Below are 25,253 nucleotides of genomic sequence, written 5' to 3'. Positions count from 1 at the left end.
TTTCTTTATACATATGGTAATAATGCTTGAATGCTATTTTACACTTACAATTAAAAGTAACGATATTATATCAACAATATAAATGTTATATGTTGTAGTTATATTTATTGAGTCGTTTCTTAAAACACCAGACTGTCACATATCTTGTAGACCATTTAAAATGCAGCACTTTGTATTTGATTACAAAGGTGCCACTTTGTTCTTTAGAAGAAAATTGATTACGTTTATTGGAATATGTTACATAGTTGGGCATTTAGTAAATGATCTTGTACAATCCTTTAGTACACAAATCGAAAATCATATTTGGATATTTAGCAAATGATCTTGTACAATCCTCTTCTATACAAATGAAAAAAAAATCGGAGAGTTGTACAAAAAAATGGATTTAAAACTCCAAACTGCCCGAGATCTTGTAAAATTCGTCCTCCCCACGCGATTTCAAGACGCACAGGTGGACGGCCTGGCACTGCGCTGATCCGAAGTCAAAGTCCCCAAAGCGCTTGAGGATCTCGCGGGCATCAAAGCTGTTCCCGGACTTCATTGCCTCCTTGCGGTAGCGGTTGTTCATCAGCGTCATGTGCAGCTTAATGGATTCACGATCGTTGTTGTCCGTGGCACACAGGCCGGTGGTTTGGAAGTGGGCCAGGCACTTGTCCGCGAACTTCTGCAAGTCCGGAGACACGATACGACCATATAGAACGCGAGTCGAGCTGGGATCGTCGTTCATAATCTCCAAGCCCTTGACCTTCACGTCGAATGGGGTTTTGAGGTCAGCCAGAAACTGACGACAAAACTCCAACTCATTGAGGGCCCTTTGGCGCTCGTCGTCGTCTAGCAGCACATAGACACCCAGGGTGAGGTGGATGCAGCGCTCCGAGATGAACAGCTCCTCGTCGATTCCCGGCAACTGAGCCTCCAGAATGCTTTTCTGGAAAGACAGTGTATTAGTATGAGTTTTACTCTCCATGAATTTTCCCTCTACCTTAAGCTCCACATAATGCTCCTGGACTTTGCCGGAGTTCAGAGCTACGGCCAAAAAGTGGGTGGGTTTCATCTTCTTGCGCAGGGAGGCAAGTAGGTGGCGGATTTGACGCAGTGCAGCGCACACCTGGCTGCGTTGTTTGGCCCTGACTATCACGGCATTGGATTTCTCGTTCTGACGTGGAACATAGATCTCGCACCTGGTCTCCTCCTCGATGCGACGCTTAGTGGAGCCTTTCATGCCAATTAAGCCACCATAGAATGATCTAGGAAGGATATGTATTTCGGGGATATTCATAAGTTTTTAGGAGTAATCGGGTACCCACTTGGGAACGTGAAGAGCAAGCTTGAAATCGCCATTTGGTGTCTCCTCAATGTTGCTGGCAGCCGGGTCATCCTCGTCGTCGTCGTCGTCGCCATAAAGATCTGAGGGAAGAGTATGTATAATAGATAACCCAGAGTCAACCCAGAACCAAATACCCACTCACCTGGCTCCTGGTAGGTCCCGTTTGCTCCTTTAGCTCGATTATTTTGGCCGTTCCACTTGTCTCCTCCGAAGTCTTCGTGCACCACGTTAACCCTATAGCGACGGTTTTGGCTCATCGTTTGGACAGGAGGAGATAGAACTTCGCGACTCATTATGACAAAGAAAAGAATCAGGTAAGGACATGCATTCACGGGGATCTCCCGAATTTTACTTGGAATCTGTAAGAAAAGACAACCAGCCGGCAATGTCGAAAAATGCACTAATGCCAATTATATGCTATTTTGGTAATACTAAAATAATACCAAATGTTAACCGAATTTAAAAATTAAGGATAAGAGTATTAAATACATTGAAAACAAAATATGATTAGTTCTTTACAATTTTTCAAGCTATGAAATTCGCTAAATGAACATTGAAGGGTTATTTACTAAACAAATAGTATCAACCCCACTTATAGGAAAATGTCCAATTATGCAAGCAATGTCCAGGAATTAGTTAAGTTTAAAGCCTAGTACTCAGATCGACGAAAACCATTCGCGGCCTATGAGAGAGAGCGACAGGCAAATAACGAACCAAAAAAGTTCACCAAAAGTTCATCCAAGACGAGTGGCAACTCTCTGAAATTTTCTGGTATTTTTTCGTCGATCTGAGGGGTGAGAAAAGATGGTGACGAAAAGTGAACAATGAACAATAAATTATATAAGCCGATAAGTTATCTTGGCCTTCAATAAAAACAAAGCTCCATTCGTTCTTTTTTTGGATATATTGCCGTTTGCGTTTGGTATAAAAAGCGTGCTGCTTGGCTTGGTAAGTTAGTCTATTGCAATCCCAATGAATTTAAAAGTTTCAACTGCCAGGATCCAACGCACAAGTATGTACACTGAAAAAAAAAACGAAAAATGCAGTCTCCTCGTAATAAACCAATAAACCAAATTAAATTTTCTTGTTCTACAATAGAATGTAAAAATAGAACAAATAAAAAATAACTAGTAACGGCCCTTTGGGAAAATCAGATATACCCTTGCAGCTATTCCGAATATTAAAAATTCTTTAAAAATATCCTGATGTTTATTCCTATATGTTTAACAAAATTTATGTTGATTTTAAATTGATCATTTCAAATTAAAATTAAACCTTTTTTTGACGGAAATGTCTCCTGAACTTAAATTGTTGTACCCATTGCAAGGATAAAAACATGTATATATTTATAATTTGTAATATTTTAATTTGCCACTTTTTAATTAGTGCAACATAATTCAACGCATACGAGATAGCGATTCTACTTCTATATATAGTCCTGGATTTCCGAACTTCTACCATAACCCAAGTGGAAACAAATGCACGGTGACACTGATCCCACAAGGGGTTGAGATTGATCTGATTTGTTCAATGAATATTCCAAATGGGGTAAGATAAATTAATATTAAACATAGAAATCAATTAGTAATCTAAATTGTGGATTTTGTTTAAAGGGTCCCCAATGCAGCAATAACAATCTTACGATATGGGATAATGGACACCCAGATGTTTACTGCGGAACGGGTACTAATGTCGAATATACTTCTTCAAATTCTTTGACCTTGGAGTTGGCATCATGGGGACGATTCTTTTGTGTTGTACAAGGTTCTGGTATTGCATGTGATCTAAAAAGACAAAAAAAACCATAATCAGGACCCAAAAATCATGGATATTACAAATTTGAAAATTATCGGAGGCCGCGGCTTTTTGGAAGCTTATTCAGTAAACAAGGACAAATCACGAAGTCCAACTGCACCAGAAAATTAAGGTTTAATATGTGGAGGATTTTGTCGGTTTAAATTTGTAAGCCACGGTTATTACATATGTATGTATACATATACAACTTTAGTAGTGCATATATATAGAGAACACAAAAAAGTGTATAAATAAAGGAAACAAAATCAACAAGTCAACCATCTTTGTTTATGTTTTCATGAGCCACAGATCAGCTGAAATCGGACGGTGGATGTGCTCTGTGGAAACCGGAGTCTCACTTTTTTCAAAAATCTCATCGGTTTTTCAGGACTGCTTTGGAACAGGGCTGAACCACCGGATGGTGGAAGGTGAATGGATCTCTGTGGAAATAGGCCATTACAAAAAAAATATATTTCATTACGGTATACTTCTTAAAAAAAGCCTGAGTGTGTTTAACGAATAATACCAACATCAATAAAAACAATGTCGATCTGGTCACACTAAAAGATTGTTATTGCACGTGCGTGGTTTGCTCTGAGCGGATTTAAGTTGATTGTTAATTGAAAGCATGCCCGCCGCCCCCGCAGACAGCAGCAATGGGAAGCCGAAGCCCACTGGAGCCGCACAAGTCCTGGAAGAAGGTGAACGAGGAGCGGAAGACGCTGAAGCGTCAGCGCAAGCAGGACAAGCTGCTCAGGGAACTGCAGCAGGCGAAGGAGGCGGAGACCCGGGCGGAGGAGGACGCCAGTGGGGCACAGGCGAAGACTCGGCCCAATCCATCCACACTGAGCATTGCGGTGCCCGGTTCCATCCTCGAGAATGCCCAGTCCGCCGAGTTGCGGGCCTACGTGGCCGGTCAGATAGCCCGTGCCGCCTGCATCTTCCGGGTGAACGAGGTGATCGTCTTCGACGACGTGGGCATAGCCACAGCCCGCGAAACAAAGCGCAGCTACGAGCCGGAGGCGGAGGGCAGTGCCACCGGCACCGTGCGCAGCAGCTCCTTGCAATTGGCCCGCATCCTGCAGTATCTGGAGTGTCCGCAGTACCTGCGCAAGTACTTCTTCCCCCTGCACAAGGACCTCAAGTACTCGGGACTGCTGAACCCGCTGGACACGCCCCACCATCTCCGCCAACAGAGCAAGTTTCGTTACCGCGAGGGCGTCATCTGCGACAAGAAGGCCAAGGAGGGTCAGAGCTACGCGAACGTGGGGCTGCTCAACGACGTTTTGGTGGACAAGGCCATCGAGCCGGGCGTCAGGGTGACCGTGAAAATGGAACCTCAAAGTGGTAGGCCCTAAGTCTTGTCCGCCTTTTATATCAAAGCCCTAAAATCCCTTTTTGTCTTTTAGAGACGATCAGAAAGCAGCGTGGAACTCTGGTCAGCCCGGATGAGCCACGTCGGGAAACGGGTGTCTACTGGGGCTACCAAGTGCGCATTGCCCACTCATTGTCGGAGATTTTCACCAAATCCCCCTACGAAGCCGGCTACGATGTGACGCTGGGCACCTCCGATCGCGGCACCAACGTGCATGAGGTACCCAACCGATCCTATGGCTTCAAACACATGCTCATCGTCTTTGGCGGACTGCAAGGCCTGGAATCTGCCCTGTCCAACGACGAGAAGCTCACCGTGGATGATCCGGAGCTGCTGTTCGATCACTATGTGAATGTTTTGCCCCGCCAAGGATCCCGAACCATTCGCACGGAGGAGGCCGTGCTAATAGCTCTGGCCGCTTTGCAGGAGAAACTTCGACCGGAAGTGCAGGATGTGGAGACCGATCTAAGTGATCTGCTGCCCAAAAGTGAGGATACTGGCATATCTGTGCGTCGAGATGTTTTAGTTAGCAAAAAGCAAAAGAAAAGGAAGCTGCTGGAGGACACTACTCAAGCTCCAGTCGCTGAGGAGCCTGCTCCTCCAAAGCCATTGCCTAAAGTGGCTAGACAAACGGCCAACCCTTTTGCCGATCCTTCAGAGAGCTCGGAGCAGAAAACAGCCCCCGCAGATGATGACTTTGAAGTGGTTTCGTCCAGCACAGTTCCTGCAACACGATTGTGCTCGATTACAAATAACGACTTGAGTCGGTTCGATTGAATGGAATAGTTGGAATTTTATTTTTGTAAATATACAGATCCATATGTGTGTTGCTTAAAGTTTCGTTTTTGATTTTATTGTATTCCCACTATGCGTTTAACTATATTTATCCTATGTTCTGTACTTTTTTGTCTGCATAACTAGCTCCGATATAGACATAAACTTTTGTTCGAAACGGGCTAATAACTGTCTACTTACACACTAAATTAATACCTTTTTAAAATGTCCAACGCGAATGTCAAAGCAAGATTTTGGATTTCGATCAGCTAAGTTGCTTGCATACATACATGTAATTTGTAAATTGTCCATCCACTCTTTGATAGCTTAAACATAATGACCTAGTTGTCCCTACAGGATGGACTATCTGTCTGTCTGTCTTTCTGTTATTTACACACTGAAAATGAAAGTCGAAAAGAGAGTCTAAATCGCCGTCCAAAAAGTTCTCACAACTAAATCTCTAAATGTAGTATGTCGCCACATTGTCACTAGTCATAATTAGCTATGGAATCGAGTCCTGGAACCGCGGCTCCGGCAGAAAGTCCTCCTCCAGCTCGATGCGCGTGTCGCTGTGATATCCCAGCAGGGATTCGGTGTCTTCCTCCATATGTCGGATCGGGAATGTTTTGCCGTCTCCAAAGCTAAATGATGTGGTGCATTAAATTTGATCAAGACAGGTATAACTTATGCGGTTTAGATCATGGATCATAAGGGAAAAATGATTAGTTACGTGCGCTATGTTGTATTTGATTGATTGATTGATTGATGACAATGGCAGTGCAACGGAAGCAAAGCTGTTGGATTTATTTTCTTTGGCAAATTAAAAACAAACCTTTGTTGCTGTTATAAATATATTTTTGAATCCATTTTAAGTTCGTCACTCGTTGACAAGTTCACTCAATAGAATTATATATTTAGGTATATTAGGTGTACAAAAGAATAAAAAAGTATAAAAATCAAATTGCAAACAGTAACTAACTAACTACATAGATTAAAAGCAAAGAGAAATGCCTGAATTTCGTGTGTGATAATAGTGTGTACTAAAAGTTCATAGCTTATCACTAGGCTTAAGTCTTGAAGATCGGTTGATATCTACAAGGATAATGGGTTCCATGAATATGTTAACAAGGTACAAATTTTTAACCGGGAAAAATATCTTAGCTCCCAGTATCTCCCGTACATTCGTTTCTGTTCATTTGCATTACAAAATTCGATAGATTGAAACAGCGATAAATGCTTGTGGAAAACCAATTTCATATTGCTTAACGTTAACTTAGTCGATTGAAGCCAAGTGATGATTATTGAGTTAAATTACCCGACGATGTATTGTGGTCCCAGCCATTCAAACATTTTAGTGGCCTATGCTGAACAATTGATGAACTAGGCAACTTACTGGCTTACTACAAACTGCAACGCTGACAAATCTGGCAGTTTACTCGGCTATATAGTACAAAACACATATTATATTCTACAGAAACAAAGTGGTGCAATTCAAACTGGCAGATCGCCATTCGGCGAACGGGGTTGATCTTTGGCAGAATGGGTTCCTGCCAGTGGATGATCTCCGACCATGTCGATGTATACGGCTGCCCCATTGGCTCCTCCTCCTCCGTTCTCCGCCTGCTGACTAGACTTGACTACTGCTGTGCTGCAGCTTAATGACTGGCCGTTTGCCACCTGATCCACCGGATCCACCTGCTCCAGCCGCTCGTCCAGGTATGGAGACGGGGGAACCTGCAACTGCTGGTTTGGCTGGACGCTGGTGCTTCTTACTTGATGAGGCGATTGGTTGTGGTGATGGTTAGTGGTGTCGAGGGGACTAGCGCCAATCAACTTATCTGTTGGATTGCCATCTAACCTGCTGGTGGCCGTATCCCCCATGGCATCGTACCGCTGGACGGGCGAGGTGGTGGTCACTCGACTCTGGTCGCTGGAGGTCGGATAGCTGAAGCCATCACCGCGACTAGTTCCGTGATTGTGAATAAGCAGAAGGTGGGGTATTGCGTTAAACAGAGAGTTTTAAACAGAAATTATCGTTTGTTTGTTAAGTTTTCGAGTTGATTTTTTGTTTTTTTTTTTTTACAGTTTAGCTTGTTGTAGTTGTAGCTGTTGTTGTTGTTGTTTGCAGTTTGTTATATAATTTTGCACGTATGTGTGGAGACGAATGTTGCAATTGGATTAACTGGTCGTGTGTGGCAAGTGTTTTTATGTTTTTAGTAAGCTTAGTGGCTTCGTCAGAACTGCACAGATTTTGGCAGAATTTCAAGCGCAATTTGGCATTTAAATAAGTCACTTAACCCCGCCAACAACTCGAAACTAAGCTGGTTTTAGTTAGGTCTAAGTATCTATTTCTAAAGCTCGATGGCCAAGGGCTTCGCTTTTTATTTACAAACAGAAACAACGAACGTAAGTGAAATGAAGTGGAAATCTTGATTATGCTTACAACTAAATTACAAAAGGAGATCGACAGCATGGTTTCGTTGCTTTCCGTTCTCAGTTTTTGGACATACAGAGTAGTTATTTGGCTTACACAAATTATAAGTGTTAAAATTAGTGATTCTCAGCAGTATTTGCTTTTTCTCTTTAAGTCGGCACATAGAACACACATCGAAAATTGGAAAAGGTATTTAACTACTAAGCATTGGCCTTGAAGCATGCCTTTAATTTGCCAAAATCAACATATAAACCAAAATCAGAAACTTAATTAGTCAGTTGAAACAAAAGCGTACAATAACAACAACTAAAGAGTGAAAGAGCTTCTAGTGCAGCACGGATTAGTACAAAATGGGAATGTGAGAATGCCAAAGATCAAGATGGTGTTTAAAAAGTGAACAGACATACCTGGAGAAGACGGGCAGGAACCAGTACTGCCAGTCGTCGCCGAACACCTCGCAGAAGTTGGCATATCGGCCCAGGTTATAGCCATTTTTATCCGGGCCGCCAACGCGAAAGATGGGAGCCCTAAACGACTCTAAATGGAAATCAAACAAAACAGGCTTTAGCTAACCTATAATTTGAATATCAGGCTTCAATTACTCACCCAGAGTCGTGCGATTCACCAGCACCAGGTAGATGTGGTAGCCGAACAAACTCACCAAACTAATGGCAAACATTATGGCTATGAAGAACAGGAACAAGATGTGGAAACGCCCCATTCCGCTGGCGTTCAGCTGTCCCTGTGCCGAGTAACCATTATTATTGTACTTGGATCAGTAAGTACAAGCAGTTTAGACAACATTACAGCGAAACGAGAGAATACGTTCATTAACTAACAGGTCATCGCATGCAGCAGGTATGTAGGTAGGGTGGCAATAAAAGTAGAAAAATCGGAAACTTACGGCACCTACCTTCCAGAACTCGACAAAGTCGTGCAGCGTGGTGAAGGCCACATACAGGCAGTAGACGAGCGCATAGCCCAGAAAGAGGACGAAGTACTTGTAGTTGTAGAAGTTGACACAGTTGTTCACCCAGGGGCAGTGGTGGTCCATCTTCAGCACGCAGCAGCTGCACACGCTGCAGTGGTGGGCCCGGTCCGGCTTGATGATCTTGCACTTCTCGCAGAACCGCACAGAGCCGTTCATTGTGCTGAAAAACCGATATTTCACAGATTACTCATAATTATGCTGGCACTGTAACAACACTATCATATATATATTACAAATCGAATGGAATTAAACAATTTACAAACCGCTTAATGCTGTTTTACTTTGCTAACAATAAGAGATAAGCTATACAATTTATTACAACTTTGGCTGCCAGATTTTATAGTTATAAATAAAAAAATACTAATAAAAAGGAATCAGGCGAACAATGAATTTCTATTTCACATGACAAGCTTGTAATAAAATAGATTTAGCGGAACTGTGCTAGATAACATAATAGGTCCTCACCGATTTGTGACTGGCAAATCACGGGCAAAGTTGTTGAGAATGCGTTTCTGGGTGTCTGGGCTGTCAGCCCGGAAAAGTCGCGTCACTTCCTCGTCCGGTATCCGCCACTGCGAAAAGAGGTAAGCAAAGGTGTTAGTGAGGTTTGCCCAATCTTTTGATAGTGGCAGACGATAAGGCGTGTGAATCACTCACCTGATCGGGCATTCGGCCCACGGAGGTCATGATAGTGCGCCAGTAGGACCACATGAACAGAGTGAGGAAAAGGTGGTAGAACAGCAGCATGAAGATCATGCCGATGCTGTTCTGCGAGGTGCCTGTTGGTGACGGAATGGCTAGAGATTCAATTTCTGGAGAAAGACAAAGATTACTCACGGAAGCACAGCTCCACCACGTAGGCGTAGTAAGACCAGGCTATCACCGCGCTGATAAAGAGCACCGGGATCCACTTGAAGACCGCCATGCAAAATCCGCACGGTGTCTTCCGTCGTCGATGGTCGTCGTTTCCCATGTTATTGATGTGGGCCACCACTTCGGCAAGGGCGCGCGTGTCTCTGGGCGTGGGGGTCACGTCCACCTGAAGCTGGAGCGGATTCGGGGCGATCGGTGGTGCAGCTATCGTGACTGCTCCTCCGGCGGGCGGGGATCTCTGCGATCTGCGCTCCTCCGACCAATACAATTTCTTTATCTGGTAGTGATTCACTGGCTCTGCGGGCTGTTGTCAAACACTTTTCGGCGCTGTCCGCTGCTTGCTTCCCCTGTTGGGCGGGCGGGGGCAGGTTTTCACCTTAACGCTGCGACATTTTTGTTATTATTTTCAATTTTTTCTGCTTTTCCAGGTGAAATTAACAAAATTTGGCTGTCAAATTATGGGAACTTGTTTTAGGGATGGATGATTTGAGAGCTGGGGGTGGCACAGTCAGCGTGGCGTGACACGGTACTATCGGTTGTGGAATTTGAATTGAAGGCGATTTTTAAAATCTGGCTAATGAACGTAAATTTCTTTGTAAATGGCCTACAAATATTGGGATTTATGTATATAACTGAATTAAACGTCTCAAGAATTTCTAATAAGTTTTCTTGAATACATGAACGGAAAATACAAATACATTTATATCAAGAGCGCCAAATTAAAGATAAGGAATCCAAAACTTTAAAATGTAATATATAAACTAAATTAGAGAGTATGGAATAACATAAATATTAATAATAATAATCAGATTTTTAATCCTTTGTAAAATAGTTTACATTCAAATATTCAACAATTAGCATTGCCAGCCTCAAAAAAAACGCCTACGCTGACGTCACAATTGCCTGTCTTTGGTATTTTTGCCGAGTATTTATTCCCCAAACGGGAGAGAGTCGCCAAGAGAGTGAACTTTCGCTGGGAGCGAGCTTTTGGGGGAGCATCGAGTCTATTTAAGCAACCCGCAATCCACAACTTTTTGTAATTTTTTGCCTGACACGGAACACGGAATATAGAGGCTCCAGCATTCGATATTTAACCGTTCGCTCTTGTTTACGTTTGCCATCAAAAATTAAAAAAAAAAGAATAAATCTAGCAACGAACAGCGGTTTAATCGCCGGCGAAAAATATATAGAACGTGTGCCGTTGTGCGTCGGATCGGTGGATTATGTGCGTTTGAAAATTGAAAAGTAATTGCAGCGAAGAGAAAAGCCCGTAAAACCGAAAAGCGTGCTCGCCAATTAACTCCAGCTTCGCCCCACCCCCCGCCACCCCCCTCACACCTGTTCTCTCTCCGCCACTCTCTTCAATTGTGCAAGTGTATGTAAAAAAATTGAGAGAAGAGAAAAAAACACTACGTGCGCGTAATAAAAAACGAGGTGGGCGGTATGCGAGGGGTGGTGTAGGTGGCCCCCTCCCCTCACCCTGAAAATACAATATACATACATACAGAAATCTACCTATCCGCTGCTGTTGTTGTTGTTACTTGAAGGTTTTTTCGGTGGGGGACAATCAATAAACACGAGAGCTGCGTGTGAAAAAGAGAGAGGAGAAGAGTAAGAGAAGAGGAGAGGAGAGAGTGGAGTGCAGGTGGAGAAAGGGGGATCTTGAGAGAAGGAGAGCAAAAGAGAGAGAGGGGCTTGCGCATATGACTCAAATGCCGGTTTTGAGCTCAGTTTTTTTTCAATTAAACAAGTGCAGCGATCACTTTGTTAATTACTTGTCCTAATCAACAGACATTTAATTAACAAGATCAGATCTCATTTGAAATTAAAAGTCAATGCAGGCGAAGTTTTCAAAAAAATTGCAAGTGCAACTGCAACGTATGCTATTGACGCCTATCGATGTAGCCAATCGGTAATTGGGTCATGGGCAACTGCTTTGCAACAAGATGCCAATCAGAATTTGCCCATATATTATTACAAAACAACAAAAACTAAACAAAATAAAACACAGTTTTTGAGGGCCAGTGTAGGAGTTGCAAGCAGCAACAAAATAAACAAAAAAAATCAGCATACATACTTCAACGAGTTAATGTATTGGCAGCAAAGATATACAAAAACAAAAATGTTTATTCAAGGGAAATAAATAAAACAATTACATGGGCAAGAAACCGAAAAACTCGTTTTTATTTAAGTATTCAACAAAACTGAAACATAAATCATTAATAAAGCATGCGCTGTGCGAAATTCCAATTAGGATAGTTAGGCATTCATTAGATGTTCATATTGGTTTTGGTTTTTGGACGGAATCTTGTCCAAAAAAATATAATTATCAGAACAAATGTTTTTATCGCAAAAAATTATTTTGGAAGTGCCTTTCATTTAACAGTGGGCAGAAAACCGAAATCGTTTTCAACTAAAGTTTGAATAAAACCTTAAAAAATTACCGTAAAATAATAATAACTCCAAAAACAGAGTGAAAATTTAAAATTAAAACTAAGAAAAGACAAAATGTTTGTGCAATACTTTAGGAGTTGAACAAAAGTTAAAAAGAGCTGAAAAATAAATTATAAAAGTATTTATTAAAAGCTGAAACAAACCTGAAGCATAAATCATAGATGAACACCACTCCAATTAGCTTAATAGCAGTTGTCCTTCTTGTTGGTTTCTCGAGTGTGAGTAACACGAAATAATCATTTATTCTTAGCAAATACGCCTTTATCAATCAAAAGCTAATAACGAATTTTTGTTAAAACATCAAAGTCAACGCTTAAAGTAAAAGCAATAACAGCGGCAAGAAAAATCGACCAATCTGCCAACAAGTAAAAGTACTAAAATACCAAAATCATCGAAAGTAACAAATTAAATTTGGTTTTAGCCATAAAAAGCAAAAGAGGAGAGGAGGGAAAAGGCCGAAAAGAAACAAAGGAAAATAAAGAGAAAGAGGCGCCAGAGGAGCAGGTGAAACAGGTGGACGCAGGAGATTCACCCACCCAGAAACCATCATCGCCAGCAGGTGACAGCCAAGCAGAAAGTCAGGTGAGTTCCACTCGCGTTCGAATCCACTCCATTTCCACTTTTATTCCGATTCTGCTGCCATTTCTGTTTGCCTCCCCGTGCGATTAAATATTTCACGCGCTTATCAATTGCTCAAGGGTTGGCATTGCTTGATAAACAAACACAACTAAAAAGCAAACAAAAAATTAAATAAGCCAACGACAGTCGCCTGCTAAAGCAGGTAAAACACCAGGTGAGGTAATGGGGTATCGGATCGGGGTGCTCAAGAATCCGCAGAGATATTCAGAAATAAGCAAAATAATATACCTCCTGAAGCTCCTGATAGATATAGACTAAGAACATTCTTTGGAAAAATAAAACAATTTGTATTTATAAATGAAAAGTTAGTAATTGAGAACCACACATTGTGCCATAAATAACAACTTAAACAGTAGACTCAAGCGATTATTGACTTACTGAAAATCTTGCATAAGAGTAAAGCGAGTAAATAATATTAGTGAGTGCCAGAAACCTATATATTGTGTTCTGGTATCCGAATATATACTCAACAATAATTTTTATAGTTTTAGGAGCAATTTATTGTTCAATAAATAATTAAATGGAAAGGTTTGTCTTAGTTCGTAAAAGATAAGTTATTTTAAAAACTGGGTAGCAATTAAAATACTTAACTTTTATGTTATTTAATAAATCGTTTACCAAGTGGAGACCATTATTTCAAGCTAAAAACATTCTATATCGATTAGGTGCTTAGATACCACCAATTATTTAAGACAACCAATGTATATTTTTTAAGATTTTGTAATGCACCTGATCAAGAGTTCAAGTTACAGCTGAGGACACTTTATGCCATAATCCAACTACTTTTCTTCTTGGGAAATCCTGATAACGAATTCCCGTGCTCGTCCTCGATGAGCTGTATTTGTAATTAATTCCATTTTGTATACTTGGCATTTTCGCAAAGAGAGAAAATCAGAAAAACCCTGGCTATACAGTTGGACAGCAGACGACAGACAACAGGCAACCATTCATCAGCGGCAAAACACACAATTTCCAAGCCAAATTCAATTCCACGTTAAGAGGATGGCGGGTGTGGGGCAACAATATATGTATAGTAAATCGGTGGCAGGGCAACTTCAATGCGTATTCGATTCAATAGCCCGAAGCCACCGCCCTTGAAAGGCCCTTATTCCGCTTATGGCTTCGGACCCCTTCCCCTTTTCCACTGGCGTAGGTCGAGCGCAGATTCCTGTCATGTCCTCAGGTTTCCTGGACCCGTGGAGCTTATGGACCGGCTTAGTTTCAGCTGGGGTTCCTCTTTTATTGATTGATTCTCCCCCGCAGCTTTGGCCAGCCGTAATGGGGGTCGGGAATAAAAAGTCATCGATTATATTTGCTCGGCACTGGGAAATGTTCCAAAAATACAAACAAATTCGTAGTTACGCCCTCCCCCTAAAAAAAACCAATGAAAAAGTTGCCAGTCGGCTTTAAGGCATTTTTATTGACAAGAGTCCTTTGGCCTCCCTTCATGTTTTATTTTTCTTGGTATCCCGAAACTGGAATTGACAAGGGTGAACAGCGGCACGTGAAAAACTCATCATAAAACTGAAAGGACAAAGGCGACGAAGAGCACTTTTTTATTATCCTCGTTTCTGTTTTTATTCCCGGCGATATTCACCTTTCATTTCATTCTCCTTTATGCCAAACAATTGGTTGGGAAAATTGTTTTTCAATTCTGATTCGCAATTAATTTCGCAATCCAAAAATAGAACGCATCGCGTAAACAAAAGCAACACGGCGTATGCGCAATATTTGCTGTGTATTCAATTTTCACCTGGCGCAAAAACATGGAAATCAGCTTTAGGGCGCAGCCAAACTTAAGTTGATAATATTAATTAGTTGCACAAGTTTTTGAGTTGCGCTGATAATGCCTCCGCACTTTTACGGATGTTGATAAATTATGTGTAAATACGAAATTTCCATGCCTAAAGTGAGTCACACTCTCCGAAAAGTTATTGCGCATAATTTGCGTATTCTTCAAAAAAGTGGCCAACAAATTTTCGGCTCTGCCTGAATAAATAATCATAATTTTCCCCGCTCCCCACGCCGCCAATCAAAGCGAAAAGCGAAATGAAAAGAAATATTCACACAGCGAAAATTTAATTGTTTGGCCAAAAAGGAAAGAAGCAACGAACGGCACGAAAACGGCCAATAAAAGCCACGACCTTCGGTCAAGAAAAAGCGAACAAAAAATTAAATCAAACCACCCAACACTGCCCTCTTTCTTTATGAGCGTATATAGAACGTGCAAAGGGGGGATCAAGATTTTGTTCTATTCACATTTTGAAAGCTCTTCAAAAATTCTCTTTTTTTATGTCGGAGACGCAATTTGGTTCCAGCAATTTGAATGGGAAAATCGATACGAGACAGCCGCAGAAATTAGGCACATTATTAGAAGTTAAGAATATTATGCTGCTTTCGAATGTTATTTAATTTGCATATTTAAATGTATTAAATGCAGATGGCTTAAGAGTTTTTAACTGTTTTCTATTTCTTATGTGCCTTTGAAAGCCAAATATCCAAACGAATTTGTTTGTCAACTTCTGGCGCTTTAGTGTGCCAAGTGGGATTTGCTTGTCGCGGTTTCAGGAAGTCTCTTCCTATCCCAGCTCAATTTTCTTAGCTCATTTGATTACACGAACTTGGGAAGTTTTTCTCAGTTTTCTTTTTGTTGCCTCCTAAGACCTTTTCGAACTAATTAGGAGGGCAACCGCATTTTGCTTTGATGGCAGGGCCAAAGTTTCGCCTGATGCCAGTCATTTGGCCTCCTCGCTCCCGGGAAACTTATCTTGATTAAGTTTTATTTTTCCCATACATATACTACGTATATATTGAATAAACGATAAAGTTGCGGAGCGGAGAGATAAGCCGAGCCGGCACGTGAGGCACAAACTATTATTAGTTGACAGAGTTCAAAATAGATTAAGTATACGCCGCCGTCAGCCAATCAACTGGCGATCTACAAGCCAATTGATCCCCATTCGTTTAAGGCTTCTCGATTTCGATTTTGGTTTCGGTTTCAGTTTTCCCAGGTTGTCTATATGCCACAGATGTCAATACTTGGGGGCAGTCGATGACGATGACAGGTCCCCCTGAAATGTGTCATCGGACAAAAGCGAACTAAAAAGCTAATGCTGGCCGCATTTTCATTTCATTTCATTTCTGCCCGCTGCGGTTTATTAGTCGTAAATTTGGACTTGCTTTTGTGCGAAACTCATAAATTTCATTGTCTCTGTGAGGATTTTAATATGCACGGCATTTGTCTGCAGCTCAGCAGAAAATGCTGAATAAAAAAGCCACCCACGCATAGGATACCCAAATGTGTATAAGACATATGGTAAGCAGTCTGGCGAGCAGAGGATGGTATGGTAATATAGTAGGCCAGATTGACCCACTGAGTTCTCGTCTCGAGTCTGTCTCAATCTAAAATCCCCGGCGACTGATAGCTTATCTATTCACCACTGACGCATTTGCCATGGACTTAGTTATATCTAAAGTCTTGGCTTATCACTGTATATAATATGTACACATATCTATATCTCCTATGTGCATGCTAAATAAGTTTAATTTGATGACGCCGTTTGCCTCAAGCAATTCAAAATCAGAGCGCTTTTATTAGCCAAATTTTGATAAGGAAAATTTTAATTTTAAACTTTGCATTTTCACAATGGTTTCGTAAACGTCTTAGTCCTATGAAGAGTTATGTAATTTAATCTATCATCTTGCGTTTAAATTCTGAAACATTTTGGAATCATTAAAATATAAATATATATAATATGATATTTGAGAGGTTATGAAAAGATTTATTAATCCAAATGATTTTAACATAGAGATAGAATAAATATAATGCTTTGGTTCCAAAGAAGAAAAGAAAATCGATTCCTGGTGCTCAAGTCCCAAGAAAGCTTAAGTTTAAATTAAACACTTTCTGGTTTATAGTTTGTTCGTTCGCTAGTTAGATAAACCTATAAATTTTATTATACGCTTCCTTGAAAAAATCCAGGAAAATGAGTCATAATTTATTCAGCTTGAAATTTGCAGTTTACTTATCGCCAAAGTCTTAGCCTATCACTACATCGTGGATATATATATGTGGAGGCAAAATGAGTTTGATTTGATGACGCCTTTTAACTGATGACACCTGCGGTTCCAAGTCCGCTCTAATTAGAAAAACTTTTCTAGTGCGCTGCTAACTTTTAACTTTTGTTGATTGCAAAACTTTGCTTTTTATAGTGGCCAGCTGGGTAAGGGAAAGTATGGTTTTCGGGGGGGCAAGCGATGGAAATGATTGACTGACTGATGGCCGGCGGCATTATCTGGCTGCTGTCGCTAGTCTAGTATTTCACTTTCGGGCTGGCTCACTCACGCACTTTAGCTGCTGGCTGCGAGTATCTGACAAAACTTTGACTTTAATCGATTTAACAATTTTTTCCCTAACCCCTGTTGGCCCCCCTCAAATCCCCGGCCCCCAAGGCCAGTGCCAGTGCCAGTGCCTAGCTTGTGTTGTGTTGCCCACAGGCAAACATCAAAAGTCAAGCAGCTGCGTGACGTCAATTGGAGCCACGAAGCGAAGGCCGCCGGAGTGGGTGGTCGTTGCTTGCCCCCGTCTTATGGAGAGTGTGGTCAGAAGAGCGGCCCACACATCCCGAACACACCAAACACCAAACACACCGAACAAGCCGGGCCGGCATTACTTCTATTTATTTGCCCACGTACAGCGTGTAATCTATGGCCAGTTGACGACTCACTCTCCACTTACATATATTTTATATAACTACATGTGACTGTTCAAGAAATTGGATAATTACTTTAGATTCGATTGTCCAAAGCGAAAGGTGGTTATTTTCTGCTCAAGCATGTGAAGCTAAGGCAAACAATTCCACCAGAGTGAAGTAGTGGCACGTTGACTAAGTTGGTGAAGCTTGAGTTTCAGATATATGTCCAACCAAATTTCAATTATAAAGTGGTTTGCATGTCACTGAATTTGTATTAAGAATAAATTAAACGGTATGAAACTAATGTAAAATTCAGGGGAACAAGCTTTCTTTGGCACCTGCTAATTAACTTTGAAAAGAACCAAGCTTGATTAGAAGCTCCAAAAAAGGAGCTTTAAAGTGTAGTTCTAGATAATGTTCAAATATTGTCGACCAAAAGCCACCCACCCACCTTGACAAACACAAAACCCGCCCAGTGTTCAAGGTATTTATGAAATACTTGGATGACCTTTTCTCAGGAATTTCCTTTGAATGCCTGCCCACACATGGCAGACTTTGGGGGCATCCTAATTGATAATTTAAGGGCTTTCTGTCTAGCCCCACACTCGAGTTTGAAAATTAAGGGAGAGGCCCTTAGATGAGAGACCGACTTAATTTATTTCTGCCTGTTTTCTGCAGAGAATCGAGCCGTAATGCCCCCAAGGCATTGCAGGCAATTTAATTATGGAGTATTTATTCAACTGAGATGTGAAATCTGTTTTATAATTTAATACTGGGAGCATGTGTATCCTGTGAAAATCTCCGACTGCAAAAATGATGATCTCTTGTTGACATTATTTTGGCAAAGCGAAAGGCTATTTTTGCTTTTTTTATTCGGCTGTCTATACATTTTTCTCTTGTTTGTTGTTTTAAAGATTATTTACTTAAGTTTTGAACCTTTTGTCCTCTTTCATGCTTTTGCCATCTCTTGTTCCGCGAATTGTGTTTTTTATTTGCCTTTTGTCCCTTTTGGCAAAAGGTCCTGGACCTTTGGTTCATTGTCGAGCGGCTTAAAATGTTGAAACAAGTTTAAAGCGTGTTTGAATTCATCGAAAATTTGACTCGGAAACTTCATTCTTTCCTGCCAACGTTTTTTTCTCGGTATCTACCTTATGTTTTTCCTACCCCCATGTCTTGGGACCAACGTTACTTTTACCAAAAAAGTTTTGGCGAATTGTGCCACGTGTAATGGCCATAAAGCACCGACAAGGCCGGTAGAAAAACGATGAGCTGAGTAAATTTAATTTTTCATACCAAACAGTTGAGGGGGCAAGTGAAAATATTTGCCAGGATAGAAGAACTTGGGGGCATAGAAATCCCAGCTACATGTTGCGCCTTTGTGAGTTGACTCTTTAAAAGATATACACGGATATGGTGCATATGCCACACCCACAGAAAGATATATACAAACTCTCAGAGCATATGCAACCCATAAATAAACATAAGTTGTCGCTGCTGTTCCCATTTCGTTGCTCTTTTTTTTCCTTATGGGCGCCAAGCAACAGTTTTTATTTCCCCTATTTTCTTTCTTTCATATGTACATTTTATGTGTATATATTCATATTCGTACATATTTACATAGATATGCATATGTTTTTATTCCATTGTTGTTGCGGTCGAGAGTGGAGTGCGAAAATAAAGGGAAGACAAAGTTTTGAGTGGGGCCAAAATCAAAGGAATGGGTCAATCATAATTTATTCCAGGATCTCTGACGGCTTCTGAATTTAAATATTTTCAGCTGGTACTGGATTTGGCTTCGTTAGTAATTTTTATCACATTTTAATGAGCTTGGCAGTTTATTACCAAATTGATTTATTTGATTGTATTCTATAAATAAGTTTATTAATATAAGCTCCAACAATTTTGTTGAATTTTATATTTAATACAATTTAAATAATTTCTGGTAGCTGGATATTATTTGGTAAGCCTTTTTTTGTCGTACTGACAAGCATTGTGTTTTTTTTTGTCTACATTTTGAACATTTTTTTAAAGAAAACACAAAAAGTAGCCAATTTTAGTACAATAAGTGTTCTAGTATTTTATTAAAATTTATGATCAAATTAATTTTATTAAAGTTCAAAAAAAATAAATTCAACAGAGTCTAGGTGTCACAATTAAAAAAATGTGTTTGTAGAAAAGTATGTGCAGAAACAAAAAAATTTCGGCTTTGTTTACCGTTTAATGTATGTTATTTTAGTGAGTATAAACGGCAATTCTATTAATAAAGTTTAATTGGGTAAATAAAATCGCTTCGCTTATTATCTATTTAGAAATCAATTAAATAATTTTTCTGACAGTTTTTTGGGCTTTTAATCGCTATTTTTTGTCGGCCCGATTCGATGCTAATTATGCAATTAATTTGCGGCCATTGTCAATGGCTTGTGTCTAATCACTGCCCCATTTGTCTGGGCCGCACATATTTTGAGTTAAGTACACAAATGCCCGAAACCATAAATTTGTGGTACTCAGCGTAGAATGGCGAGAATTTCTGAGCGATTTGAATATTTAAATATGCATTCAGTGGAAGTTGAGGCACGACGTTGAGTCTCGCTGTCGACTAAATGGCCTTAGTTTTATTTATCGCACGACAAATGTCACTCGAGCGTTTCAAATGCCTGTCATACTTGCTGTTTTTTCTCCATTTTTTTCCCCTCCGCCATTATTTGGTCGTTTTTGGTGCATTCAGTGGTATTACACGTCATCGGCTTATGAATCGGCACAGTTTTGTTTTGCAACACTCGATCCGTCCGATTGTTATTTCGTTGATGTGTTTGCTATTGCATTCTCAGCGAATCGGGCTAGTTTTAAGTGCCAATTTAGTGTGACCCAAAGCAGGACAGGCACTCGATGTCACCGCCAGTTGCAGTGGCAGTTACTATTGCAGCCTTGGGCGCTGTGACAAGCCCACTTCCTGCCACTTGGACAAACAGGCAAAACTCTATAACACAAACCAACTACAACACTAAAAAAACGTAATTTTGTATTATTATAATTACAGGAAAATTCGAATGTTATTTAAACTTAATTTATGAAAGTTTACTGAAGATTTAAAATAAACATACTATTTTTTGTTTGGTTATGGCTTAATTTATATAGCTTATATAGTCATGATTATACTCTATAACACAAACCAATTTCACCACTAAAAAACGTAATTTACTTAATTATAATTGCAGGAAAACTGAAATGTGAATTAAACTTATTTCATGCAAAGATAACTTAAGATAAAAGTGTGTATAGTTAATGACTATTTCAACGTTTTCAATACTTTTCTAATTTGTATTAAGACTAGTTACATTTATCCTTTTTGTTATTTTTGTAAGTCCTAGGTTATTTTATAATTTTATAGTTTAGTGACCGCGATTTCTAAGGATGATTTTTTAAATTGCGATAGAAGTAAAGCAAGTAATTGCAATATTGCTTTGAAACTTTTAGCATAAATTCAAACTACCCAAGTTGGCCTGTAAGTATATGCACATGACGTCATTGTCTCCTTGTTGGCTTAGTGATTTCCAATGCAGTCGGCAATGCAGGCTAAGTTGGGGGAACTAATTTGCATAAATGTCGGGCGGACGACGGTTGATAATAAAGTGGCGAGTGGCTAAAGTTGCGGCCATGGGAGCCTCATGCATATCATCAAAATGGCAAAAACTGAAACACAAAATTTGCGTTCGCTTAGCACATTTCGCACATTAACCCACATGCAAAAAAATAGGGGGACGGCCAAGGAAAGCCTTGTTTTGTCTATTGTTCGCGCTCTTATTTTTTTTTTTGCCATTTTCAAGGCAGAAACCTTTCTCAAACGGTTTTTTGCATAATTATCCAGAGGGTGGAAAACGAAAAAATTTATCAAGGCGACCTGGTTACAAAAAGCACACATGCAAGTGCTTATATTTAGAAATTTCAGCCAGGAATAGTTATAGCCCGCCTGCCAAGTTCTCAGTTTGTTTAACTCGCCTTCTTGTTTGGGTTCTAATTAATTGAGTCGGATTAATTGCATTGGGTGGGCGGGCCTACAAATGCAAGCAACTCGCATATCGGTTTGCCTCCCAAATTTGCATTATAAGATGCCGCAATATATGCTACAGTAATTGCCAAATGCAAGCAAATTTGCAAGTGCAGAATGCCGCTTTTGTGTCTGCATCTCATTGTGCAGAACAATTGCCATGTCATTTGCAATCAGGAGTTTCCAGGTAGCATTCATTTGCTTGCCATTCAATAACTTTAATTATGCTCTCGGAAATTGACACAAGAAAGCGGAGTTCGCAGCATAAGAGGATTTGGTTGCATTTATGGTTTCTCTTTTAAATAATAATCTTATTTTACTGAAAATATAACCAAAGGAGTTGGCTAAAATTAATTTAGATTAATGCGAAACTTGAATCCTTTTTGAGTTCTGCACATAATATTAAGGATAAGGAAAATCTAAACTTTATTTTGAATGTTAACCCCTTGAATTTGATATAAGCGTTAAAAAAATTTCGGTTGATTTGAAATCACTTTATTAAAGGGCCGAAAGGTATGCAATTTTACATCACATAGGAGGTACATTGTTTTAGTATTATATAGAATATGAAAGTGAATGTTTATAAGTGTTGCCTAGGAATAAACATAAACATTATATTTAATCTTTAGCCAAAAACGTTGCTCTCAACGTTCTTACAAAGTTGTTAATTACGTTTTGAAACACTTTTAATTATCGCCAAACTCACACCCCGTGGCAAACATCCAAACAGATAATATCCACACACAAATTGGCCTGTTTTGCGCTGTTTGTTTGGCTGTAATCCCCGGTTTGGGCCTTTTAGTTTATCGTCTTGAATTGGGCAACGGCAATCAATGCGCCAAGCGAACTGGAACAACAACCACTCAGCCACTTTTGTTGCTATTTATCGTGAGTTTTTTATCTATACTGCCATGCTGTTAATTGCCGAAAAACTCGGGTACAAGTTTTATTTTTCTTCATGTTTTGTTATTCGTTTTTCAGTATTTTTTCCCTCGATGTTGTTATTTTTGCCTTTTTGCTGGGCTTGTTTGCTTTGAGCACGCGCCGTTAAAAACTGCCACGCGCAACAAATTTTCGGTAGATGTTCCGAGGGAAAGGAAGAATCGTGTTTAAAATTAAACTGAGAAAACGACAGGAACGCTTTGATGGGGCAAGAGCGGCGGTAGCAACAAATGTAGATAAACGTTTTGTTACAACACATAATCGCTTTTCCTAGGGTGGAAACAGATACTTTTACAGATACAAGTATATTCGTTTACTCACTTACCCAAGGGTGATGGCACAGTAGGTACTCAGGATAGGCAAAATACCTGGTAATCTTGTAGACAAATTTTTATTAATATTAAAATTCGAATTTTTGTCTAGTCATTGTAATTAGTACAAAATGTATTCATATATTATATACTTATTTGTTTTGTAGGAAACACAGTTTTTTATATAACAACGCCAATTTTAAGGTACAATTCCAGCTAGTTGAATTATTTTAACTAAGTTAGATTAGATACTAACTACTAACTAAGTAAAATTTTCTGGAATATATAATTTTACATTTTTTAAAAGTAAAGCTGACTTATCTATTATATATTATATCTATTTTTGTCTACTGCAAGGGCTCACCGTACAAAAACACTCGCGTTTTATGTATCCGCGGGTAGCTGTTGTTGCTGTTGCTGTTGCTGTTGTTACTGTTGCTGCTTCCACCTTTAAAGTATCTGAATCTCCATCTGCAGCCGAGTATCTGTTGCCCGCCTCAGCGAACAGGCAACATAATTGCTCACTAATTTAACGCTAATGGACGTCAATTTAAGCATCCATCCAGCAGTTTATCATTCTGGCCATAATCGCAGTATGGCAGGAAGGATCAGAGGGAATGGCTCGTCGAATAGAAGTCCTGAAATGTTGCGTTGGCAGCCTTGGGACTTTAACTATTTATAGCCAACAGAGGAGATGTCCTAAGTGGACGGAAGGCTGAGGGCAGGTCCTTGACAAGTTTGGAGAACTTTCTTGGGAGCTTGATTTGTAGCTATGATTATGGCTAATCATTTGTCGAGAAGGAATTTAAGTCTGGTTAAGATAGGACATTTGCGAAAAGCCCCAGACATTGACTTAAAGCCTTAGACATTCCATGGAACTCATATCAAATCTGTCAGACATTTTTTAGAATATTGTAAAGCGATTTGAGCCGTGCATCTTGCAGGGCGGCTTCAAATCCAATAGATTAAAAAATAATTGAATCGACTCCAGACCGAAGCGAAAAAGCAAAGCGTGAAGAACAATTGAGACCGGGGATCAGGCCAGAGGCAAGCCCAGAGATGGCAAAGGTTAACTGACAAGTCGTTGTCTCACAGCCACCATAGCCCCCTCATTCTGGTTTAAAATTGAATACGAAAGGCGCCGTACAGTATATGTAAACTTGTACAGTACAGACATATATAGGCATGCGTTTGCCTTCGATATGAAATCGTGTGTATGCCCTGGTGAATTTTCCTTTGCGCTTCGCGTGGGCTGTAAAATTCCTTTTGACAGCTTTAAGCGTTCCATTTCCATTATGAAGGTCCACATGTACATGTACTGTAAGAAAAACAAGAAAAACATGATAACTTGTGCAAATTAAAAAAAATTGTTAAGTGAAAGCCCTTATGTAAAAGCTTGGAAATAAAATTAGATAAACATGAGAATTTATAAAAAAATTAATATGTTTTTAGATCAACTACAAAAGGCAAAAAATTATCATTTGTCTTAGCTGATATTTATTTATTTGTATTTAAAGTGTTTTTAATTTAATTATCTGGTTCTAAAAGTAGGAAGTTAAATTTTTCCCTGTGAACATTTACGACGTATTACCCCTGTAACAAAAGGCATTTGAAATGTGTGAGTCAGCAGACCGCATTGCTGCCCTTATTTTCACCCAATTTTCCCCACATTTCCCAACCGTTTAGCGAGCCTCTCTCATTACGCATACGACATGTGTTCTGTTGAGCGTTAATAAATCAATACCCAGGCGTCGTATTTTGACAAACATTTTCAAGCTGATAACCTTTTTACTTTAATGCCAGAGAAAGGAGAAAGGGAGAAAGGTAGAAGTGACAGAAACAAATAAGAAATTCGCCATTAAAGTTGCGTGACGAAGTGAAATTTGCCTCAAATACTCGCGGGACTGTTTCTTCTTCTTGCCAAAGATATATATATGTGTAAATGTGAAGTCCCGACATTTAGAGCAAACGACCCAAAAGTCTGAACCTCTGTCGGCATGCGGCGCATTTTGAGCTCAAGTGCCGGCGGCGCCCTGAAGTATGCCCTGAAATTGCTTTGATGTAGATGCGATATTTTGTTGTCAAAATACTAACATATACATAACACATATTCATATGGGCATATGCATATCGCATACGAAACCCCCTGCTAAGGGCACAAATGTCAACGAGAATTAAGTGCTCGCCGCCTTATTTTTCCCCCATCTCGAGCTGCCACTTTGACGCATTGACCGGAAGAGAAAACATTTTTCCTCCAACAAAGCACAAGATGGCATAAAATTTGAGTCGGGCTTTTAAAGATAAAAATCACTGACAGGGGCCGTAAGAAAATATTAAAGCAGCTCTGGACAGGTAACATTATGGAAATGCTTTTACCAAGAGAGAACTTACTAATTTAATTTATGCTTAAGGGGGAAAACTAAAATGTTTTTGCAAACTTTGGCTTAAACTTTTTTGAATGATGTAGTAAAATTTTAACGGAAAGTGCTAACTCTCAAGATAAACAAATCAAGAGTAGATGAAATCTGAGCTGAAATAAAATTCAACTAGGGAAAGTCTAATAAAAGCAGGTGAAGGTAGAAGAAAGCGAAAAGCGTATC

The 25,253-nt window shown here is 39.9% G+C and overlaps 4 protein-coding genes and 1 long non-coding RNA gene across 15 annotated transcripts in view; 3 read left to right on the top strand and 2 right to left on the bottom strand.

The window, feature by feature from the left end:
• Positions 1 to 85: 85 nt before the first annotated feature.
• LOC128256589 (activating signal cointegrator 1 complex subunit 1) lies at positions 86 to 1,936 on the bottom strand. The gene is made up of 5 exons (XM_052987062.1): positions 1,920 to 1,936; positions 1,470 to 1,686; positions 1,308 to 1,407; positions 983 to 1,247; positions 86 to 928 (listed from the first exon to the last, which is right to left on the bottom strand). The coding sequence occupies exons 2-5, from the start codon at positions 1,618 to 1,620 to the stop codon at positions 386 to 388; spliced, it is 1,059 nt and encodes a 352-aa protein (XP_052843022.1). The 5' UTR covers positions 1,621 to 1,686; positions 1,920 to 1,936; the 3' UTR covers positions 86 to 385.
• A 196-nt stretch (positions 1,937 to 2,132) lies between these two features.
• On the top strand, positions 2,133 to 3,365 carry LOC128256593 (uncharacterized). 2 transcript variants are annotated; one of them, XR_008267803.1, is made up of 3 exons: positions 2,133 to 2,275; positions 2,714 to 2,875; positions 2,941 to 3,365. It is a non-coding gene; the product is annotated as an uncharacterized LOC128256593 (long non-coding RNA). The 2 variants fall into 2 exon arrangements; XR_008267802.1 differs by lacking the exon at positions 2,133 to 2,275 and adding an exon at positions 2,306 to 2,339 and having other exon boundaries at positions 2,941 to 3,364.
• Positions 3,366 to 3,665: 300 nt separating this feature from the next.
• On the top strand, positions 3,666 to 5,332 carry LOC128256422 (putative methyltransferase C9orf114). The gene is made up of 2 exons (XM_052986768.1): positions 3,666 to 4,468; positions 4,531 to 5,332. Exons 1-2 carry the CDS (start codon positions 3,778 to 3,780, stop codon positions 5,271 to 5,273), a joined length of 1,434 nt encoding a protein of 477 aa, XP_052842728.1. The 5' UTR covers positions 3,666 to 3,777; the 3' UTR covers positions 5,274 to 5,332.
• Positions 5,270 to 10,072, bottom strand: LOC128256424 (palmitoyltransferase ZDHHC20-B). 8 transcript variants are annotated; one of them, XM_052986773.1, is made up of 8 exons: positions 9,533 to 10,072; positions 9,353 to 9,474; positions 9,161 to 9,267; positions 8,609 to 8,855; positions 8,311 to 8,473; positions 8,112 to 8,241; positions 7,129 to 7,233; positions 6,104 to 7,042 (listed from the first exon to the last, which is right to left on the bottom strand). In XM_052986773.1, exons 1-8 carry the CDS (start codon positions 9,666 to 9,668, stop codon positions 6,898 to 6,900), a joined length of 1,155 nt encoding a protein of 384 aa, XP_052842733.1. In that variant the 5' UTR covers positions 9,669 to 10,072; the 3' UTR covers positions 6,104 to 6,897. The 8 variants fall into 8 exon arrangements, with proteins under 8 accessions (XP_052842735.1, XP_052842736.1, XP_052842737.1 ...); XM_052986775.1 differs by lacking the exons at positions 6,104 to 7,042; positions 7,129 to 7,233 and adding an exon at positions 5,270 to 5,911; XM_052986776.1 differs by lacking the exons at positions 6,104 to 7,042; positions 7,129 to 7,233 and adding an exon at positions 5,270 to 5,911 and having other exon boundaries at positions 8,311 to 8,446.
• A 2,200-nt stretch (positions 10,073 to 12,272) lies between these two features.
• LOC128256585 (cAMP-dependent protein kinase type II regulatory subunit) overlaps positions 12,273 to 25,253 on the top strand; it is a 30,127-nt gene continuing 17,146 nt past the window's right edge. For all 3 annotated transcript variants that reach the window (XM_052987055.1, XM_052987057.1, XM_052987056.1), the window contains exon 1: positions 12,273 to 12,604. The gene's annotated coding sequence lies outside the window, so the exon portion shown is untranslated. The remainder of the gene's footprint in view (positions 12,605 to 25,253) is intronic.

Source organism: Drosophila gunungcola, assembly GCF_025200985.1.
Source record: "Drosophila gunungcola strain Sukarami chromosome 2R unlocalized genomic scaffold, Dgunungcola_SK_2 000020F, whole genome shotgun sequence".
Taxonomy (NCBI): Eukaryota; Metazoa; Arthropoda; class Insecta; order Diptera; family Drosophilidae; genus Drosophila; species Drosophila gunungcola.
Note: the sequence above shows the minus strand (reverse complement) of the source record. Positions and strands in the feature narration are given on the sequence as shown.

What these genes read in the sequence shown, in the direction of transcription:
- LOC128256422 (XM_052986768.1), top strand. Translation starts at nt 3,778, where the DNA reads ATGGGAAGCCGAAGCCCACTGGAGCCGCACAAGTCCTGGAAGAAGGTG. An exon ending in GAAAATGGAACCTCAAAGTG is followed by an intron (nt 4,469 to 4,530) that starts GTAGGCCCTAAG and finishes TTTGTCTTTTAG; the next exon opens with AGACGATCAGAAAGCAGCGT.
- LOC128256424 (XM_052986769.1), bottom strand. Translation starts at nt 9,668, where the DNA reads ATGGGAAACGACGACCATCGACGACGGAAGACACCGTGCGGATTTTGC. An exon ending in TGGGCCGAATGCCCGATCAG is followed by an intron (nt 9,268 to 9,352) that starts GTGAGTGATTCA and finishes CTCTTTTCGCAG; the next exon opens with TGGCGGATACCGGACGAGGA. An exon ending in AGTTCTGGAAGGTAGGTGCC is followed by an intron (nt 8,474 to 8,608) that starts GTAAGTTTCCGA and finishes TACTGATCCAAG; the next exon opens with TACAATAATAATGGTTACTC.
- LOC128256589 (XM_052987062.1), bottom strand. Translation starts at nt 1,620, where the DNA reads ATGAGTCGCGAAGTTCTATCTCCTCCTGTCCAAACGATGAGCCAAAAC. An exon ending in CGGGACCTACCAGGAGCCAG is followed by an intron (nt 1,408 to 1,469) that starts GTGAGTGGGTAT and finishes CTCTTCCCTCAG; the next exon opens with ATCTTTATGGCGACGACGAC. An exon ending in AGCATTATGTGGAGCTTAAG is followed by an intron (nt 929 to 982) that starts GTAGAGGGAAAA and finishes CTGTCTTTCCAG; the next exon opens with AAAAGCATTCTGGAGGCTCA.